Here is a 22287-nt window from a genome sequence, read left to right on the forward strand (position 1 = left end):
ATAAAACAAACATGCCTGTCGTGAGGTTTCAACCAGGTCACAAATATGCACAAGCAGCTCCTAAGAGTGGCCAGGGGAGCTAGGTACGTCACTGCCCCAGACGGGCTCTTCCAGAAAAAAGAAGAGTGGGGGATGAGGGTCGGTTCAGAGAGGGGCAAGGTGAGGCTGCTCCTGAAGATGTCCAGTCAGCTAAGCATGATGAGAGTCAGAATCAAGAATTTTCATTTAAACTCTCCATTTCTTATAGCCCCCTAGACACGGACAGAATATTGTAATGATTACCCCTGGCTTTTGAACAGCTTAGAAGGAGTTTTTATGCCCCCTTAGGGTAAACATGATTCATTTTCCAGGTGAGAGAGACCTACTGGCTTGCCCAACATCTCACCAATGAGTCACAAAGCATGGACTTAGATTCAGACATGAACAAAAATTATCTGAAACTTGGTTGGATATAAGGCCAAGAGCATGAAACTGTCCTTTTGCTATCATGTTGGGGCACCCGCCCCCCAGGGATTAATAATCTGGGGGAATGTACCTTTGTACAGGTACATGTTAACTTGTATATCCTGTCAGGTAGACATGCAAAGATTTCTCATTTAGTAGAAAAGACAACACCGAAGGTTATTTTTTCCATAGGACAACAACTAGTTTCCCATTGAACCTAGTCACTTCCTCCCAACCTTCTGCTTTTTAAGTACCTATAAATGTCAGTTCTTCAAAATGTTCCTTGTATAAGATTTGTCACCTTACTGGTTCTCTCATCAGTAAGTTAATGAATCTTTGACATATCTTCATCCTATATTTACCTGAGAGCCACGTTTTTAACTTTCTTAAAATTCAATTTCTTGCTATGTATATCATCTAGTGTTTCTTCCTCCAAAATAGCACCTTTATGGTATTACATGCACACACCTCGTCAGGTCTGCCTCATCCCACCTCCCAAAAAGAGTACACTCAACATGAGCCAAGCAGGCAGCTAGCTAGGTGCTGGGAATGAAAGGGTGGCTTCCTCCCAGCTGACCCGGCATTTCCACCATTCCAGTTCTTTGAATTCATCATCTGTGCATCATGTTGACTTCAAAAGACTGCTCTTGGCAGATGAGATGGCCAGCCCACCACCTAACAAGGGAGGGACTTTGGATCAGGCTCCTCGTGCTGCTGATGAGCTGGGCTGAGGGTCTGAGGGTCGGAGCTGGCTTACAGGGAACGACCAACACTTCCTCATCCAGGTTTGCAAATGACACGCAGGGCCAGACATGAGGTGACTGAAATGCCGAGGGGAGTAGGCTCAGAGCCCGCCTGGGACATTTTCTTTCTGGGTGAAACTAACTGATCCTCAAGAGAGCCAACCACTGACTTAGACTTCATTAGCACCTCATTCAGCCCACAAAATTAACCACTCCCGTCTGCGCCAAGAACCACAAGGAAGCAAAAAGTTTAATGGATTTGGAGAAGAAGGCCTTCATTTTACATCTTAACAGGTCACTGACAACTTTCACACTTTATTGAGAGAACCAACAGAGCCATTAGCGGGTCGTTTGACCCACTCTCTTTAAAATCTAAGCTCAGTAAACAACTCTAATAGCTCCAAGAATAGACGGTGATCTGGGATTGTAGCCTGACGGACGTCTGCCAGGCAGATTTGCTGGCTGCAGGCGCTTCCCAGCAGTCAGTGTCTTGCCAGGGAGCTTCAAGCTGCAGCTCGGTGCATTTTGAAGGACTTTCTTCCACCTGAGTTGCCCTGGTCTTCCATTTCTGTACGATGTGCTCAGCTTCAACCACGTATACTAGGAACTGTGCTGTGTACGGTGCGGGATACGAAGTGTGGACATTCTGTCCTCAAGGATCTTCCTATCCAGTGGGGAATACAAGACATAGATCTAAACAGCTATCATTTGGGGTAGAAAGTGACCAGTAGGGGCACCTGGGTGGCTCAGTTGGCTAAGCGTCTGCCTCCAGGCCAGGTCATGATCCCAGGGTCCTGGGATCAAGCCCCGCATCGGGCTCTTCACTCAGTGGTGAGTCCACTTCTCCCTCTGCCTCTCCCTCTGTGATCTCTCTGGCTCTCACTCTCTCTCAAATAAATAAATAAAATCCTTAAAAAAAAAAAAAGTGACCAGTAATTCACAAGTATTATAAACTTTTGTGCCAGTTAAGGTGCACTGGTGATTCGGTGGAGAGCAAGTCCTTACTTAAGGTTCAGGAAGCATTTGTTGAATGAAGGAGAGGAGGTAATAATTGCTCAGCGCTTACTATGGACCAGGCTATGTGCCAGGCGTTTTCTCATTTAATATGCTCTTTACAGGTGCTCTCTTTGGTAGGTGACGTTATCCCCATTTTTAACAAATAAGAAAGGCGGGGCTCAGAGATGTTAGGTGACTTTCCCGAGGTCACTCAGATTGTGAATAGCAAAGGAAGGTATCAGACACAGAACCATCTGACTTAAAAGATCCTGCTCTTTCAACCTCACTACCTTTACTATTAGCATTGCAGTGCCTCCCTTCCTTCTGTGCCGTCTGACTGATCTGTTTCCAAACTGAGGAACTTTGCAGGACAGAGGTTGGCGAGCAATAAGGCATCCACTGCTCCTTTAAGATAAGGACTCACAAAGCCATTTGCACTCTCGACAGCATGGGATTGATGCTTGGATCTGTCCCTTCATGTTCCCTAGCATCATCTGTGGGATCCCCTTATCTCCCAAGAAAATGGGAGACTGAAAGGGCAGAAAAGAGAGAATAACCGTGATTGCCAGGGCTAGAGGTACAAGCTCTGCCCCTTCCTTTGGGATTCTTCCACCAGGGCTGGCCACATACACAGAGTGGACACCCAGCAAAGCCGAAAGCCAACGAGACTTCCACCTGAAAAATGCCCTCCCTCCTCCTTCCACCGTTTTTACTTGGTACGAGGAAATGATCTCAATTCCTTCTCTTTCGCTTTCTTTGGGAAAAAGAATTCCAGACTTTCGTCGCTTTACAAAGCCTTCGGAAAAAAATCTAAACTAGTGAGTCAGGACAGCCAGACCCTGTGCGCTTACCTCCCCCAGTAAAGCCGGTGTAGCTGGTGAACCACCCCTGTCCCTCCCCCAGGGCACCCTGAGTAACTCACGGCCATCCCCGGGCTGCGCCTTACACCTGTCCTCCAGAAAGCCTTCTCTGATGAAGTTCCGCAGAGCGGGTGTGCGCGCGCGCGTGCATGTTCCCACCCCCACCAGCACCCACACTCATGCGCACACACACAGTAATACAGCAATGGCCCTACTGTGTGCTCCCACCGCCCTCCGTGCTGGCCAGGCATGGTGTTTACTACGTGGCGCTGTGCCCAGCCTTGCGGGTGAACCCCTCCTCCCCACCCTCCCGGACAGGAGGCATTCTAGCTGGTCTTTCTACTCCCAACGCTGAGCGCAGTCCAGGAACCCCATAAACCCTGGAGTCAGGGAGGGACAGACAGAAGGGAAAACTCTGCCCGGAGTCTCCTCCTGCCCCGCGGCCTCACTGGGCTGGCACTCCCTCAGGCCGGTGCAATTCCCTGCAGCCAAAGCTGGGGCCGGAGGGGAAGCGGGCCAGAGGGAAGAGCCCACAGCTCTCCTGTGACAGAGGTCAGAGCCATTGCTGAGGAACATCTGCAGTGTCCACATGGGCCATGAGGATGACCAGGCATCTGATGGCCCTGGGCCTGTAGGTCCTGGGACGCTGCAGGAGGGTCTCCAGAACAGCCGGCCCCGGCCCGCCTGTCCTGGGCTCACCAGAGGCAGGAAATTCCATGTTGTAATGGTTGGATTTCTTCCCTTCATTCCTGACCCATGACTAGGTAGTGAATTGGTCATTAAAGAAACCACTTTGGCAGATTTCAGGAACATCTGACTGCGCTCCAAGCATGCAGGGAGAGGAAGATGGAACAGGACCAACCTTGGGGCCACACGTTCTCACCTTCATTCCCGTTGCTTGCCTGACGTGAAAGGGAATCAAAATGTTTGGAAGCCCTTCTGTCAGCATCGTGCCCAGCGTTGCCTGGAGCTGCATTCACCACGTCAACATATACATTTGAAAGCTCCTCTGGGTGAGAGGCGGCAGCCACGTTATCAAGCTCGGCAGCCACGTTATCAAGCTGCACACCTGTTGACCTGGGCAGATTAGAAACATCGTTCCTGGTGTCTAGGGACGCAGTGCTTTTAAACGAGTGCTTTTCAGAGAATGAGCCATTGAGACGTACTTAGCCTACATGTAGCCCAGGAACCTGAAAACAAAAGTCCAATCAGTCCTGAATCAGCAACTCTGAGCAACAGGTTGGAGAATGGGGCAGTGGGTATGTGCAGAGAGCTGGTGACAAAGGTTACTACCCGGTAGATCTTTCTCTCCTGCACAGCTAATGGTTGGAGGAAACAAAAATCATCTTTACACTGCATTTGCACATTTTTTGATCAAGTAGGGGGGGAAAAATCACATTCTCCCTCACATTTTACTTCCTTTTTCTAAAAAGAGATTAAATGGGGGGGGGTTAAATTCACTGTTTCCATTCGCCATGAGGATTTTGCATTCCATGTGGAATGCAAACTGAGATGGAACTGAGATGGATCTCAGTTTCGTTTCAAGATGAGACTTTATTTCATTTCCAGACATGTACAGAGTGGTCCATACCCCTCCATTACTTCTTCCTTTTGGACACAATTGCTGGGCGAGGCAGTAAGCCTGCTGGGTAAATCAAACTGTCAACTTTCCACCCTAGGCACACCCTTCAGGTCTATGAAAGCAAACCTGGACATCTCCTCCTGCACCTAACATTCAATATTGTGATAAATCAGGTGGGCTAAAGCACTGTACTATTTAATTTAAAAACAACAACAACAACAACAAAAACTTTTTAAAAATAAATATTAAGCCTTGGGCGCCTGGGTGGCTCAGTTGGTTAAGCGACTGCCTTCAGCTCAGGTCATGATCCTGGAGTCCCAGAATTGAGTCCCACATCGGGCTCCCTGCTCAGCAGGGAGTCTGCTTCTCCCTCTGACCCTCCTCCCTCTCATGCTCTCTGTCTCTCATTCTCTCTCTCTCAAATAAATAAATAAAATTTTAAAAAATAAAAATAAATATTAAGCCCTTCTTGTTTCATTATTAGCTTTGCCTTATAGACTATAAAATATGTAGGTGGGTTACTATTCTTGGTTTTTATGGTTTTATTAACATTTCAGAGACAGACCAAAGCAGAGAGATTTGGAGCAGAGAAGCTGTTCACACAGTTCTCTATCCTGAAAGGTGGCTCCAGTGGAACAAAAGAAAAAAATAACCGAACCAAGAAAGGGTCCAGCATCCTTTTCCTTTCAAGAGCTTGATATTCGAGGGCCTAATAGGGATCCATGAGTAGCCTACAGAGTGCCCTCGTGGGACAAATAATATTCATCTTGGTTGAGAAATGTGGACTTGGCTGAGCCCATCTGCTCCCACTGCAGGCCAAGGTGGCCTTTCATTTGGAAATCACGCTGTCAGCTTGGTTTAGAATATACACGATGAGGCATATGCTTCTTACTGCCCAGGAAGAGGTTGTCATGGAGAAATGTGAAGCCTCCTGATGAAAGCTTGCACTTATGGACTCTCCTCTTCTCTTCTCCCCTAGTTACTGTGACAGTGGGAGGCAAGCAACACTTGCTCGGACTATATGACACCGCGGGACAGGTAACGTTTTGCTGTTTTGATTCATTAAGGGTTTGGGAGTGGGGAGAATGATCCGTGTGGCTAGGCATATGGGAACAGATATTACCTCTTCTGATCACTTGGGACAAATTTATTGTCTATCTAAATGACAACCAGTGGTACATTCTTAATATCTTAACACATATAATTACAAAAAAACCGAATCATTACTCAAAGTGTTGATGGGCAAATAACGATTCATTCATTGGTTGATGACTATCAATAACCAAAATAACATATTTGGCCAAGAGCCTCAATTTCTTCCTACCCACACCAATTTTGAACCCAGAATGAGTCAATTTTATAAATTTTACTTTCACCCATTATTTTTTTTTTCACATTAGATACTTTGCCCAGCCTTTATTTGAATTGCCTAATGAGCCCTGGAAAGGTCCAAAAAGAGATGGGGAGGTGGGTGGGGGTGGGAGCGAGATGGATTAAGTATTGGAAAGAAGAAAAGCCAGGATCCTGAATGGTTTCTAAAAGTGAGGGTTGAGCCCTGAATAACTGGAGGTTGACTCTAAATTCTCTAAGCTTCTTGAAATATCCTCACTCTGTCAGAGATGTGTCTTCAAGTTGGAGAACGTGGCCAACCAGTAATGTAAGGCCGTAGACTAGAAAGAACCCTCAACACTTATCAGTTAGCACATGCCCTACTTGGGTAAAAATGCCACCTCATCTTTCTTTCCTCGCACCCCACACTCCACTATGAAAAGTTTCTAATGTTACAAATTCATGGGTTAAGCAACTGATGGCTGTGGCCCAATTTCTTTGATAGAGCTTTTGTTACCATTGGGTCATTTATTTAGGTCAAAGTCAGCGGGTTGTTCATACATCTTAAGTCCTTTGGAGTGAACATTGACCATGCTCTTTCCCACTGTGAGTTTCCTGGTCATTGCTCTTTGTGGTTATGCATTTGTCTGGGCCTTTTGTTCACAATTATCTGGAGATATGTCTTTTTGCTCAACTTGAAAACTCTGTACTAGGAAAAATAATAATAAATGGATTTCCTTTGGGGGTTTCTGTATGTATTTGCAAGGACCATGTATAAATGCCTGTGGGACATCAGAGGCTGATGTAGGATAGGCCTGGACAGTGGGGAACCTGGAAAATCTTGCACCAGACTCAAGACTTCTAAGAATTAGTCAGTTACCCTTCATTTGCAGATGGTTGTTTTAGCCAGCTACTCTCAGGAACTGGGGAGTGGAGGAGACTTCGCACATCGATATCAAGACACACAATTAGGAAATGATGTTCCAAATGCCTAAATCGGAAATCCTCTGGGTTAAGGTACAAAGGCCTCCGTGCACCCGCTACTTGACTGTCCCCCCCACCAGAAAGCCTTCCAGCAATAGAGGTACACTGTTTTTTGGACTGAATTTGCCTACTTTCATTCAGTCATATAGTCATTAGAGTGTCCCCATTCATCAGAATCTCACAGCCTGGAAGAGAGAGAGTTTACACCTTTCATCCCCATAGTCAGAGTTTATGAATACAATCTAGTTTGAAAAGTTCAGTACAGCAAGGATTATTGCCTGGCTCTGAAACCTGTTTCCCTCACCTTCTAAAAAGTTCCCTGTGCCCCTCACGCCCGTCCAGTGCTCCCCTCTTCTATATCAATCCATGACAATTGTTAGCTTCTACCCATTCATTGTCCTCAGAACAAACTCCCTAAGCCTCTGTTTAATTTCAAATCCAATATAACTGTTTAAAAGCTCCTATAGAGTTTAATTATTATTTCCCACTGCTGTCCATTTTAGAAAAAAATTTAAATAACACTAGTATAAGACTTGAAGCTCTAAAGCAGTATAAAAATATCGTAAAACTCCAAATTGAAGAAAATAGAATGATCCAGACCTGACACAGAAGAAGTGATGGGCACTGATAAACTATCACAACAAGTGGGTTATAAATATTCAACTTAACTTGTACTCTAATGCTTTCCACCAGCTACTTTGAAAGCTCAAAAGCGGACAAGGTTCATGGAGGGGCATGCAGCTTGGGGAAAAGGAATCAGAACACATCTTAAGATTCCTTCTGGGCCTAAAATTCTATGATCAGGACTTTAACAGACTACTTCAAGAAGGCCTAAAAGACCTGGAGTAATTAAAATTATTTGAGGCCAGACCCAAGGGAAACCTTCCAGCAGCAAAGGATTATTAAATATTGGAGTGTGTTAAAGGGTGACATGTAATTTATTTTGTAAATAGTGGTGGTTCTCAAACTTGAGCAGACATCAGAATCACATGCAGGTCCTGTTAAAACCCAGCCCCTGGGCCCCACTTTCAGAATGTCTGATTCTACAGGTCTGGAATGGGGCCCAAGGATTTGCATTTCTAACAGGCTTCCTGGTGTCTTGGCTGCTAGTCTGCACACCATATTTTAAGAAACACTTCTGGGGCGCCTGGGTGGCTCAGTCGGTTAAGCGTCTGGCTCTTGGTCTCAGCCCCGGTCTTGATTGTAGGGTCATGAGTTCAAGCCCAGTGCTGGGGGAAAAAAAAAAAGAGTCACTGTTCCGGAACCTTGCCACTCAAAGTGCTGGTCCACCAGCAACATCAACATCACCAGGGAGCTTGTTAGGAATGCAGATTCTCAGACTCCAGCCTACTGAATCTGAAAATTCATTTTAGGAAGATCCCCACATGATCCATATGCGAAGCACTACTCTAGAAGTCTCTGGTGATCAAAGCATGGCTCTAACATTAGGAGGATGCAGCGGAAAATACCCCTTACCTGAGTTGATTCCCCTGGTTCCACACCTCTGCCAATAACGCTTTGTGACACATTTAACTTAGAAGAATGATCCCCAAATACCCATTGCCTGCCTCAGGCAGGATCATCCACTGTCCTCAGTTATATTTCAGCAAACGTCACTGAGGTCACAAGGTTAAGGAACATTCAACTAATTCAAAAATACTCATATGGCCAGAGTTACTAAGAAAGAGAGGTGATCTCAAAACCAACTGATTAATCTCTGAGCCACAAAAAAAAAATAAGTCTGAAACCAACTCTAGAATGCTATCTTGCTGGGAATAATTAGATTTTCTGACATGAATAAACCAGGAAGTAGTGTCCCTCCTCTTTGTCTTGAGCTAACTCTGGGTCAGAGTTGATGAAAACAACCTCAAGAGGCACATGTTCTGAAAAGTAAAGTGATTGGAACTCGGTATTTCTACCCTCAAAGTCAGTGCTGGACAAAATGCTTTAACCTGGCTCTGTCCACATGGCCATACCTAGTCATACCACTGTGGCCCCACCAGCCCCCCCTCCATAGATATGCTCCTGGCCCTTCAGAAGCCCACCAAGCATTTGCTAAAGACAATTTAGAATGAAGTCACATGGGGGCTCCTAGGTGGCTCAGTCCTTAAACGTCTGCCTTCGGCTCAGGTCATGATCCCAGGGTCCTGGGATCGAGCCCCACATCGGGCTCCCTGCTCCGCGGGAGGCCTGCTTCTCCCTCTCCCTCTCCCCCTGCTTGTGTTCCCTCTGTTTAATGAGCTCCCTCCCCAAATCCCCAAAACAAAGGAATACTGGGACTTGGAGTAGAATCCTTTGAAAACAAAGAGTCTTCAGAACTCTGGTTCATCTATTAGGTAGAATTCCAAACATTAAGCTAAGGCAATGGGGCGAGGAGTTTTTGCAGGCTGACTCTGCACGTGACCCCTCAGCTCACACTGGAGAGGTAGTAAGGCCGGGCCTGGATGCCAAATCTACTGAGGTTGTGCCAAGTCATGCTGTACAGCCCAGGCCCCTGGGAGTGTATTACTCAAAGGTTCTGAAAGGGATTTCTAGAGTTCAGATCTTTGGCTCAGCTACAGAGAGTCCCAGAGCTGACTTTTCCATGACGTACTTGCAGGCCAGTGTGTTTCGAGTGCGTCATCAGAGACCAAGCAGAGAACAGGATGCTGGGGTGGGGACGCTACAGCGAAGCCTGGGCGTTCGCCAACCGAGGAATGCCAAACTGGGGGACTGGTCTGTCCCAGGTCGTGGCTCAGAGCCAGGCAACCTCCCATCCTGCTCCCAGCCACCTAGAACGGAGCCTGCCATGGCAGGAGACATCTTGCCTCCTCCTGTCAGTGAGCCCTCAGCTACACGAGCCGTGTAGGTGAAGCCCTACTCAGATCATGGCCCCTCAGGCCCAACTCCAGGATAGACATGGCCCAAAGGCCACATTTGCAAAAGTGGTGTTGGCGGCCCCATCAGGGAAGAATAGGGACCTCCTGGTGTCAGGAACTGGGTATCTCAGCAGCATGAACCCCCGGGGTTCTCTGCACACAAGCCCCACAGGATGGGGGACTATCTGTATGTTGGCAAGCATGGAATGGTGTCCATCACTGCGAAGCCACAGCCCCCAGCAGCTCAGCTGTCACCAGTGACCAGGGAAGTGTGGGAGTAGAAAGGCCATATCAGCCACATGCCACCCTCAGCCGGGACTGCACACCGCGTGTCTTCACCTGCCCTGATTCCGGAAGCGCCTCTGCCCCAAGAGTTTGACGAGGCATGCAAGGCAAGTACCACTGGGGTTCACTCATGGCAACCCAGGGTCCACTTGGAAGGACATGAGCCTTCCCTTTGGCCATTGGCTGACCCCATGGGGCCATCTGGAGCACAGAACCTGGCATCAACCCTCCATGGAAGTTTGCCTAACACCTCAAAACAAATGTTTTTCCCCAATGAGCAACTCAACTCTTCTTGCTCATATGTATCTTAGTGTGGTTTTAGAGGTGTGCAATTTGGAGATTAGGAAGAAGTTTGCAACATGACAAGTTACTGGTAAAAGTAAACTTAGGACACAATCTTACTTCTCAAATTACTTAAAAAAAAAAATTGAGCTGTAGGGACATTGATTCAGAGGTGTAATTAGAATATGCAAGTATGTGGGTCTTGTTACTAGTCAGTTTAGAGAAAATGAATTTCAGATTCAGCCCTGGTATCCACTGAAGGCGGGGACACTGAAGCTATTGTTCACGGGGATGGACTCTTGACCACTAGAGAACTTACTACATTCAAGACAGTGCTCTAAGTGGTCGACACATACGAATGCACTTTATTCTCAAACAACCCTATGGGGCAAACACTACTATCAACTTCATTTTACAGATAAAGAAACAGGCCAAGAGAATTTACACAACGTCACACAGTAGTCCCCAGGCAGTGCTGGGATCTGAACCTAGAGAATGTGTCTCCCTGGCCCACGCTTTTAAGCACTATGCTACACCCCCACCCTCTGGCTATTATTCACATTTTCCAAACCAAGCCTGACAGATATGAGTGTACTTATGGGGGAAGACGAAAATGAGACTTATGCTAAAGTCTAGGATAAATGTCACTAAACCCAAGAGGACTTGGAAGCAGAATTCTATTTCCAAATGATTGTGGGTAGGGGCTGGGGTGGGCTTGGGATTTGGGGGAGGGGTAGTCTCAATGCAACTCTCCTTGTCACTCAAAGTGACAAGATCGGTTGAGGAAGAGGTATCTTCCTCTGGATACCTACGGAAGAGGTATCCAGAATACGGAGCAAGATAAAGCCCAGTGAAGGACAAAGTCGCAAGTCGCTCAGCATCACCCGGAAACTTGTTAGAAATAAATTCTCAGGCTTCATCCCAGCCCTGCTGCTGAATGAGAAGCTGCACATTAACAAGATTCAGGGGTGCCTAAAGTCTGAGAAGGATTGGTTGAATCGTTTCACTTCCTCACCACCTGGGCCACTACGCTCTGGCTATTCCAAACATATGTGGAAGGCGTGTGGCCATCTGACGAGGCTGCCCATGAACTGTTCTTTCTTCATAGTGGCTCACAGTCATCCTAGAGCACAGGATCTGCCTTCAAACCAGTCTCCTGCCTTTGGGGTAAAGTTAGTGGAAAGTACTCAAAAGCCTACCTTGCCCCAGCCCCCTCCCTATCCCCTGAACCCCCCCCCCCACCAAACCCCTTGTCCGTTTTAGCCCTCCAAACCCCACTCAAGTATCAATTTTAGATTGACACACTGTCTCCTCTAGAAACATTCAAGCCCCGGTCTTCCATTCTCAGTCTCAACATTGTAAGGGGCCTCAACTACCAGCTAGACGAATTCTCCATTTCTCATAGCTCCTTTACAGCATCTCCACCTGTGGTCATCCAACCTAGGCTCAAAATATGCCCTGTTTGGGAAAACGTTATCAGCTGGTACAAATTCAATCCCCCCCCTCAACCTCCCACCGCCCAGCCCTCACTCTCAAGAGGACGTTTCCCCTTACACATTCGGAAGCCCCTGCCACGTGTCATCACTGCAGCCTGTGGCTAAGGGGGGCGACAGGAGTCCTGCCAGCCTACGTGCGAGCCTTCTGTAGAGGTGTGTTTGCTCTGTGGTCCTGAATAAATCACTCAGTCTGTCTAGAGTCTGGCTTCTTCAACTATGAAATCAGCTGAGGGGACCAGGAAGTACAGTAACCTGTAGTTGTGACATTTGAATTGCAGCACAGTCACCCGGCAAGCTTGCAACACAGATGGTGCCCCCCCTTCCCAGGGCCGCAGCCGCAGGAGGGCAGGGAAGGGCCTGAGAATGTGCATTCCTTACATACTCCCAGGCCAAGGCTGCCAGGTGGGGACCACACTTGGGGAGCTCCTGCACTAACCGATCTCTAAAATCTCTTCCTGTCCTGCTCTGTGCTTTTCTGATCCAGTCAAATAAATATTCTACCTTATCACAGAGCTAACAAAGAGCAAGAGAAATTTGGCCTACCTCACTTCCAAATAAACTGAGTTCTTTCTATATTTTCATTTTCTTTCCCCCAAGTGGAGAGTCAATTCTTATTCATATTCTAGGCTTCATATAGCATCTTTAACAGTGCAGGAGACAATTAATCCATCTTTCTGAATGGAGTTACACAGCAGAACTAAGGCTTCTACAGAAGAGGTATCCAGAATACGGAGCAAGATAAAGCCCAGTGAAGGACAAAGTCGCAAGTCGCTCAGCGGGAGGGCCCTGGCTACCCTGCCAGGAGTAAATGATCAAAAACCCAAGCTCCTCTCACACTCCGCCTACAGGCCCCCACAGCAACTCGTGGTCTTCCTAACTCTTCCAGAATGGGAGCAGGATTGCTTTGATAGCTTCTGGGTATAGAATCAAATAAACATGATCCTTTCAGACCACTAGTTATTTGTTCCTACCTTATTTAGTTGTGACACGTCTGATTGTGCAGTTTTTGGTTTTTGGCTTTGAGGTTTTAAATATGCAGTGTCTGCTGCCATCTGGTGGTAATTACTAGCAATTGCAGGCCATGAAATAGATACTAAACCTGGAAGGTCCAACATTTCTTAGATTCCTGGGTTAAGTAAGCATTTGCATTAAGATTCCCAGATAACTGAATTTTCCAAAAAAAAAAAAATGCTTAATCTGTCACTTAAAGTTCTGAGATGAAGCAAATAATGTTATCACAATTAAGAGCTGCAGCTGGATTTGGGCTAAATAGCCCATCCCAGTATTTAATAGATCATTATCGAACTTCTCTAAAACTTAACTTCCTCTTCTATGAAATGAAGATGTGGATGCTACCATCTCTCCAGTGCTATGGTGAAGATTCAACAAGGTAATGAATGTAAGTCCCTGAAACAAGGCCTGACCCTTCATGCTAAGCCCCTGATGCAACCTCAGTGATGATGAAGATAAGGATGATGCAAATCAGCTATTCTCAATTCCACGTCAATTCCAAGCCCATGATACCAGAATGCCCCAATACTCCGGCCCACTCTCCAAAAACTGATTTAATTGGGTCTGGAGTGTGGGGAGAGAGGTAGGTAGTTGGCTAGCAGGGTGTCAGGATGGACTTAAAAGTTCCCCTGGTGATTCTAATGAAAACTCTGCCATAAATGACCAACAGAAAGCCATGTGTTCATTTGCAGGTCACTGCCCCAATCTGTGAGCGGCATTTATGGAATGTGTGCTGTGGACAGAGTATAACTAGGGCATGAGGAAAAAAACAGCATGGTCCCTGCTCCATTTATCACAATCCAGATGGGAGGATGAAGTGGCAGAGGGCAGGTGGTATCATGAACAGCTGTAAGTTATGGCCTGGGAAGGAGCGTTCTTAGCTTGTCAGCCTCACAGCTGCTCCCTAAGGGAAAGCCCCAGAGAGAAAGAAGAGCAGTGAAGAGACCGTGGGCAAGAAGGCTTGGTTACAGGGTTCTTGTGTAAAGAGGAGGGGATAGTGACAAGAAATGAGCTGTCCACTTCCCCACTGCCTTGTCACCACCAGCACCACATACACACGGGGAGCAATTTAGCCGATACACAACCTGTAGGCCCAGCCCAACAGCCCAGTATGACCAGCATTTATTCAGCAGTGCCCCCAACTCCGATTATTGGCTTAATAGAAATATGATCAATGAGCCACTATAACTGATTTTTTTATTCTTTTAGTTTACTTTTTAGGACTTAGGGTTTTTCAGCATCCTTGCCATCTTATACTGATTTTGTTTAGATAATTAAAAACCTTTGCTTAGGGGCACCTGGGTGGCTCAGCCGTTAAGCATCTGCCTTCGGCTCAGGTCATGATCCCAGGGTCCTGGGATCGAGCCCCGCATCGGGCTCCCTGCTCAGCGGGGAGCCTGCTTCTCCCTCTGCCACTCCCTGCCACTCTGCCTACTTGTGATTCCGCTCTCTCTCTCTCTGTGTCAAACAAATAAATAAAATCTTTAAAAATAAATAAATAAAAATAAAAATAAACAACTTTGCTTAGATTTTAGTAGGATTAGCAGTGGCAATAGCTGCAGCCTCGTGTGCTGAGTCCCTGCAGGCTGGGTACTTGGAGTAGCTCAACAGTAAATCAGCTCATGCCCACCCACCAGGGACTTCCTTCCAGTCACATGTGTTCGTGTACATATGTCCTCCCTTTTTATAAAGACATCCTGAGAGTCATCAGAAAGATAGCAAAGTTGATATTTTTAAATATCCGTGACATAGCAAGTTTAAAAAATCAAGTGGCACAACAATATGAACTATGCAATCAATTTATCTTTTTTAAACTAAATACATGTCTATTATATCTGTAAATAAATATATAAAATGTGGAAGGATACTCTTAAATCATGGCTCCCTCTGGAAAGAGAGGAAAAACTAGTAGAGATCACACAGAGGGTGAAAACAAGCTTTCACTTCTTCTGTATCACTCTAGGTGATGTTTGAATTTTTGCAATAAACATAGATGGGTTTTATCATTTTTTTAAATGTTAGGAAGATTAGTCAAGAGCCTGAAAAATGAATTGATATGTTGCCCATGTCTATGTATGGGGTCAGTGTGGACACACAGGTTTCTTTGCCCTGTGTGTGGATAGCGTGTGCACGGACACAGTGTGTGTGCCCATATAAAGAATGCATGGTGTGTATGACCGGTACGTCAATTGTGGTGTATGCAGACCTGTGTGTGTACATGGTATATACTTATACAGTGTAAGTATACACACACATAAAACTACTTTTGGCTTATGTGTGACTAAGTTTGATGAACATATAAAATGTTATATTGAGAAAGCAGATTTACCTTGGAACCTCCTGAAACACTTCACATACAAAAGGTACTTGCTGACATTTCCCCAAAGTTGAGATGATCCAATGTTTTACTTTGTCTTTATCATCTTCCACTAAAACAGCATATACATAAACATCTTATGTAACCAGGAACTCTTCGACCAGAGCATATTCTGATCTGAAAAGTGGGGAAAAGAATAATTAATCTAGTATTTTATTTACTAGGCCACACTATGGCCTCTAGGTAGAAGGAAATCCCAAATTCTGAACTCTAAACCCTCACACAATATTATTTCTACAAAATTGTGGTGTCCGATTTGGCAACAACTCTTTGTTTTACGTTTATAGCTAGCTTATTCTAAATTAAATTTGCATGCAACTTTTAAAAATTGTATAAGAAGAGAACTGCTGTGCCTTGGCCAGTGGTGTGCTACTTTAAAATCCTATTCAATAGGACATAATTCCAGTGCGACTGGGAATTGCCACAATATTTATTGAATTATATACATTCAAAGGGTGAACTTTATAGTATGTAAATTATCTCACTAAAGCTGCTAAAAATTTTTCTTTTTAAGTTCTTCTTTAAAAGGGGGCAATTTACAATCTCTATACACAACAAAAAAGGTGTTTTCCTGACTGACGCCTCCCTTATTTCTGGTAATACCTGGAGGGAACCAGCAGATCCCAGGGCTGGGAAGGAACCAGGCAACAGGGCGCTTCAGTGACGTCTTGCCCAGGACACTCAACCACAGGGGACCCGCCTTTTCCTAAGCTGTACAAACTCTTTGCCCTTCCCGCAGGAGGACTACAACCAGCTGAGGCCGCTCTCCTACCCCAACACCGATGTGTTTTTGATCTGCTTCTCTGTCGTGAATCCTGCCTCTTACCACAACGTCCAGGAGGAATGGGTTCCAGAGCTGAAGGACTGCATGCCTCATGTGCCTTACGTCCTCATAGGGACCCAGGTTAGAAGCAGCGATGGCGGGCAGGGTGGGCAGGGCGGGAGGGCAGCAAAAAAGGAAAGACCCTTTAGATGTCTCCTGAACATCTATTTCACCAACACGAGAGAAGAGTGTCTCAGATATATCAATCCGATAAACAGCCGTTCTTAAGATCTGCATGATTATTTAGCCCGTGGTCGAAAAAACAATAGAGCTATTTAATATGAAGCAGCAGGTTTTGATGTGGTCTTTAAAAACTGATCTCTCTGCTTTTTATTTTTAAATAACAAAGTACATTTCGAAGTAGACGCCCTTCTCCAGCCCTGAGCGGGAGGAGTGAGGTGGGAATGTCAATCACACTTATTGTCTAATATTTTTTATATCTGAAATCTACAACTGTTTGGAAGTCACAAAATAGGTGTGAATGTCAAAATGACCCCAGTAGTCAGAATGGGCACATTATGACAGGAACTCCTTAACACCACTGGAGAAGGAAGACAGAAATTCACTCTTCTCTGTTCCCTTTAAACCTCTTAGTCTTGGGCGCCTGGGTGGCTCAGTTGGTTAAGCGACTGCCTTCAGCTCAGGTCATGATCCCAGGGTCCTGGGATCGAGTCCCGCATCGGGCTCCCTGCTCTGCAGGGAGCCTGCTTCTCCCTCTCCCACTCCCCCTGCTTGTGTTCCCTCTCTCGCTGTGTCTCTCTCTGTCAAATAAATAAATAAAAATCTTTAAAATAAAAAAATAAATAAATAAACCTTAGTCTTCTGGATCTTAGGAAAGAGGTTAAAAACGGATGTAAAGAAACCTGTGATTGTCAAAGGCTTTGAAGTCTTTTGAAAGCTAATGAAGTTCTATAATTTGAATTTCCAACAGTAAGCCAATTGCACAAATGTGTTTGAGATTTTTCCTACTTTTTATAGTTTTGAAAGGATTGTGTTCTTCTCTACGTTAAAACCTAAATTACTATCCAAAGACACAGAAACGTAGTAATACTGACGGGTTTTATTGTTATCTGTTTCATATGCTCCTGCTTTCTATTTCTCATTTTATATTCTGTTTAACAAATAGAAATTTTTAAAAATAATAAAAGAAAAGTACTTCCTAGAGAAGATATGGACAGATAATTAACACATCCAAAAATCAGAATATAGTTAGTGCTTCGACTCTGAAAGATAATTGTTTAAATGCAGTCTTTTACCTTAACTCCAGATGATAACATTTGGCCATATTGGCCAAAATATGTGACAGGACCTAAACATCTTTGTGCAATTTGAGCCGATTTTACAATTGTGGGCACTACATTGAACAATCGAGACCAAAAAAGAAAAAAAAAAACCCACAAATTAGAAAAGCTGAGCAATGTGCTTATAAATGGAACTCTCATATATGAATACATTGGCTTTTCCTTAAAATTCAAGCCCACATTTACACCCATTCATGTATGCATAGGTTCACACACATGGTGAGATTTTTTTTTAAGTATTAATTATTTTATTTCTCAAAATATTTTATATTATATAATTTTAATTACTAAGGAATTTTATTGAAAGTGTAGACATGTTATGAAATCTTTCTAATCACATGTAAATTGACTCCTATATCATAAACACAACAACAATAAATCCATGCTTCTCCAGGTTAAGAATCTGTGTTAAGTAATTATAGAAGAGTGCCATGATATATTGCTCCTATATCTGGGCAGATGATCATTTTAATCATTAAAAGCTTCTAGTTTCGGGGCGCCTGGGTGGCTCAGCTGGCCGAGCGACTGCCTTTGGCTCAGGTCATGATCCCGGAGTCCCAGGATCGAGTCCCGCATCGGGCTCCCTGCTCAGCGGGGAGTCTGCTTCTCCCTCTGACCCTCTTCCCTCTCGTGCTCTCTGTCTCTCATTCTCTCTCTCAAATAAACAAATAAAATCTTTAAAAAAAAAAAGCTTCTAGTTGCATAAATTATTTCAGGAAAGGGTCTAAAAGATCAAAACCAAGTAAGCAGAAGATCCCTTTTAACTAAGGGGTCATTCACATGATGGATGTTGCATAGATGTGGGTAGAAAAGGAGAGTCAACACACACAGGTCTATTGCTGTAGGAATAAAAAATTTCTCAACCTTTGCTCCCTTGCCCAAAATGTCTGTGAAGTGAAAAACGTACAAAAGGAGAGCATATCACATGGTGAGATTTTAAAGCAACTAAAATATTTAATTAAATTATCAAAACTAATCCAAACATATATGCCATTTTCAAAGTAGTTCCGCCTTTGAAAAGATTAATGCTTATTCCTCGAGCAGACCCTTTGGGAATTCCTTTTTAGGATGTGCCTTCAGAGCCTATAGTGACATTCCTTGGAATATCCTCACAGGAGGCAAATCTTTATCCTGGTGAGGGTAAAGACAAAGATGTATTCAGAGCCAAGAAATAGACTATTAAGAAATGAGTAATATAATTTGGGATCAAATGAGGCATCACTGTAAGGTAATAAGACTGATCGATCATCATGCATCTCCTATAAGTGGGATCTAAAAATAAATAGGAAATTTCAAAGGCGCCTGGGTGGCTCAGCTGGTTAAGCGACTGCCTTCGGCTCAGGTCATGATCCTGGAGTCCCTGGATCGAGTCCCAGATCGGGCTCCCTGCTCGGCAGGGAGCCTGCTTCTCCCTCTGACCCTCCCCCCTCTCATGCTCTCTGTCTCTCATTCTCTCTCTCTCAAATAAATAAATCTTTAAAATAAAATAAATAAATAAAATTTAAAAATTAAAATAAATAGGAAATTTCAAAAATGCCTGAGACAAACCACGGGATTATTGGCATTAAGTCCTCAGCTTCCCGGGGGACTTGCTTTTGAAGAAGAAAGCACATGGAAAGACTGATGTTTATATTTACAAAGAAATCACTTTACTTTTTTAGATGTAACGTGGGCATGTGTATGTGCCTCCTTAAAGAAAAGTAAGCAACTTCATAGATCTTAAGGGAGGGGGGTGGAATCTCTACCATATGGTGGTTTAAAATCACAGTTAAAATCGCTGGTTAGGTAAAAAAAAAAAAAAGTGAATTTATCACATGTGTATTTTTTTTTTTTTGCCAGATTGATCTTCGCGATGACCCCAAAACCTTGGCCCGTTTGCTGTATATGAAAGAGAAACCTCTCACTTACGAGCATGGTGTGAAGCTTGCAAAAGCGGTACAGTCAGATTTGAATCTCATTTTAAGTATATGCTGAGAGAAGAATTTGGTGTATGATTTGGAATGGGTGAGCTACGTAGGCTTTTGCTTTGAAGTGCAACATGTTCGAGGATCTTCTGTCTGCTTCATGCTGTTCCCTCTGTTCTGAGTAGTCTGGAAGGGACCATTTGGTTAGCATTCTTCCCAGCCACCATTGTCTGTTTCTTGTTAAGAAAGAAACTTGGTGAATTAAACCACTGAAGCACTTACCATTTGATTTAGCAAACTTTGGAATATCGAGTTGCTGTATTCAGGGTGAATCAAGGCAGTCATTAGAGATATATATATATATATATTTGTACATCTCACTGCTTATTATCAATGTAATTCATTGAAATGACCCCATAAAAGGCATTTTGTGATTTCCTTGGGAAAAACTTAGATTAGCATCTGATAGGGTTATATTTGTTCACCATCTAATGAATAGCCACTTAGGCTGGATTATGTTATAAACACCATCAAGAAGAGTAACATAGACCAGAGGGTAACCAGTTGGGGAATCCAAGTGCCTGCTGACAGATGATAGCAACTAGCCCATAGCTGGAACTGTTTTCACCGACCTTGCTTCGTTCTTGAGAGCTTCACATGAATGGTGATTCTGACAGGGAAATTATTTAGACCAAATTATTTAGACCAAATCAATTACCACCAAGACGTGTGTAAAAGCAGACACTAAAATGGACACAAGAGGAGGAGGTGTTTTATGCAAGAGGAGGCTTTTAAATCATTTCCATAACCTGAGTCCACCTCATTGATTTAGTCACAAACCCAGAGGCCCGGGCCAGAGGTTTCAGAAATTGCTCTTTTTCTAAAGTAACTAAAGCTTCTGGGGGCACCTGGGTGGCTCAGTCAGTTGAACATCTGACTCTTGGTTTCAGCTCAGGTCATGATCTCGTGGTCATGAGATCAAGCCCCAAGTCGGGCTCTGAGCTCAGCGGGGAGTCTGCTTGAGATTCTCTGCCCCCACCCGATACTCTGGCTCATGCTCTCTCGCTCTCTCGCTCTCTCTCAAATAAATAAATAAATAAAATCTTAAAGTAACTAAAGTTTCTAAAGTAACTAACCCTGCAAAATGCTGGGCAGAGACGGAGTCACCCTTTTAAACCCATCAAGAAGAATATTACCTACAAATTCTTTGTGAATAAAGATGTATGCATTTCTTTTTTTTTTTTTAAGATTTTATTTATTTATTTAACTGAGAGAAACACAGCAAGAGAGGGAACACAAGCAGGGGGAGTGGGAGAGGGAGAAGCAGGCTTCCCGCGGAGCAGGGAGCCTGATGCAGGGCTCGATCCCAGGACCCTGGGATCATGACCTGAGCCGAAGGCAGACGCTTAACGACTGAGCCACCCAGGCGCCCCTAGATGTATGCATTTCTCTTCTTAAAATGTTCTTATAGGCACCAGGACTAAGTGATACACTCAAATAGAAATGAATTAAATAGAATTGTGTTTTTATGGACGCTACATGAGAATGTCTCACACATACTTGAGACAACACTTCCTACTTCTGTGACTAGCATGTCAGAACTTCCAGTATGAGCCATTCACGGAGTTCTTATAATACTAAGCACTTTACAGGCTCTGTCTCATTTCAGCCTTTCAGTAACCCTCTTAAGCAGATAGTGTTTGTCTCATCTTGCAGGTGAGGAAACAGAGTCTTAGGGAGATGAACACAGCTGATAATCACACAACCAACTTTAATCCAGATCTGTGGGTGTCACCCCTGTGCACCTGACCATGGTGTAAACTGTCTCCTCCAACCATTTATTTTGCTGATAATTCACACAGCTGATAATCACACGACCAACTTTAATCCAGATCTGTGGGTGTCACCCCTGTGCACCTGACCATGGTGTAAACTGTCTCCTCCAACCATTTATTTTGCCTCCTGTAAAATGGGTACATGCTTATAGGTTCTTCTACCTCCTCCTCACACATTCAGCTTAACTTCCCTTACTAAGGCACATGGACATATAGCTCCACAGACTATTGTATATGATTCCCAGCTATGCATTTTTCACAACGAGGAGGCCGGCCCCCTCTCCCCCCAGAGAATCAGCTGGTGCATTTTGCAGGAGTTTGGTCTCTGTGTCCCTTGCTTCTGTCCTATCTCCACCATAATGTTGGCGTCCTGGCCTGACTTCTCATTTAGGAAGTTGTTTTTCCCTTTGAAAAGAAGTCACTCCAAAGCCTCCCATCTCATTTCATACTTATTTTAGGAACAATGGCTGAGTTCACCACTTTACTGCCTTTTGCCAGTTTCTCCTAGCAACTGCTCTCGGATACGGAGAGAATCATGTTTAGCTTACACAATCCAATTTAGAAGAAATCCAAGCAAGAGTTTAACTTGTTTCATCACAATGCGTGTAATTATAGAGGTGCTTTAAGTTTCTCTGCTGCCTGACTTTCCTGTCAAGTAGTTTATAGTAACAGCTAACATCTATGGAGTGTTTGCTGTGTGCGAGGCATTTTGCCAAGCACTTTGCATGCTTTGTCTTAATTAATCCTCACAGCAACCCCCTGAGGTGTGTGTATTATTAGTTCCTTAGAGTTCCTAGAGGAAACTGAGATTCAGAGAAGTGAAGGTCACACCGCTAGAAAGTGGCAGAACTGGGATATGAAACTGCTTTGACCACCATGCTCTTCTGCTTCCCTCCTAGATTCTGAAAAAAAAAAAAAAAAAAAAAAAAAAAACCCTTAGGTTTGGGGCTTCTTTTTTACATACCGAAGCCCCATATTTTAATGTGCATATTCTCCCCCATAGTTTAAATGGTTTGCAAGTTCAGATTTTTCATATTTGATTCCTTTTGTTCAGTACTTTTCAACTTCCAAAGCATTTTTCATCTATCATCTCTTTTTAGTCTCAAAGGGCATTTTATTTTTAAAGGATATTTTCATATCATACATATTTACAATTCTTTACATTTGTCAAAAGTCA

At 44.2% G+C, this 22287-nt stretch overlaps 1 protein-coding gene and 1 long non-coding RNA gene across 2 annotated transcripts in view; one reads left to right on the forward strand and one right to left on the reverse strand.

Moving 5' to 3' along the window:
* Positions 1-8501, reverse strand: part of LOC135361625 (uncharacterized) — a 74607-nt gene extending 66106 nt beyond the window's left edge. Inside the window, exon 1 of the long non-coding RNA XR_010405212.1 lies at positions 8415-8501. This is a non-coding gene — a long non-coding RNA (uncharacterized LOC135361625). The remainder of the gene's footprint in view (positions 1-8414) is intronic.
* Positions 1-22287, forward strand: part of RHOJ (ras homolog family member J) — an 87118-nt gene that overhangs the window by 51110 nt on the left and 13721 nt on the right. The window contains exons 2-4 of the mRNA XM_045901000.3: positions 5605-5663; positions 15987-16151; positions 19211-19306. Coding sequence (XP_045756956.1) covers positions 5605-5663; positions 15987-16151; positions 19211-19306 — 320 coding nt within the window. The remainder of the gene's footprint in view (positions 1-5604; positions 5664-15986; positions 16152-19210; positions 19307-22287) is intronic.

Source organism: Mirounga angustirostris, unplaced genomic scaffold, assembly GCF_029215605.1.
Source record: "Mirounga angustirostris isolate CCGP_5_RB_7025 unplaced genomic scaffold, mMirAng1.0.hap1 SCAF_9, whole genome shotgun sequence".
NCBI classification, from domain to species: Eukaryota; Metazoa; Chordata; class Mammalia; order Carnivora; family Phocidae; genus Mirounga; species Mirounga angustirostris.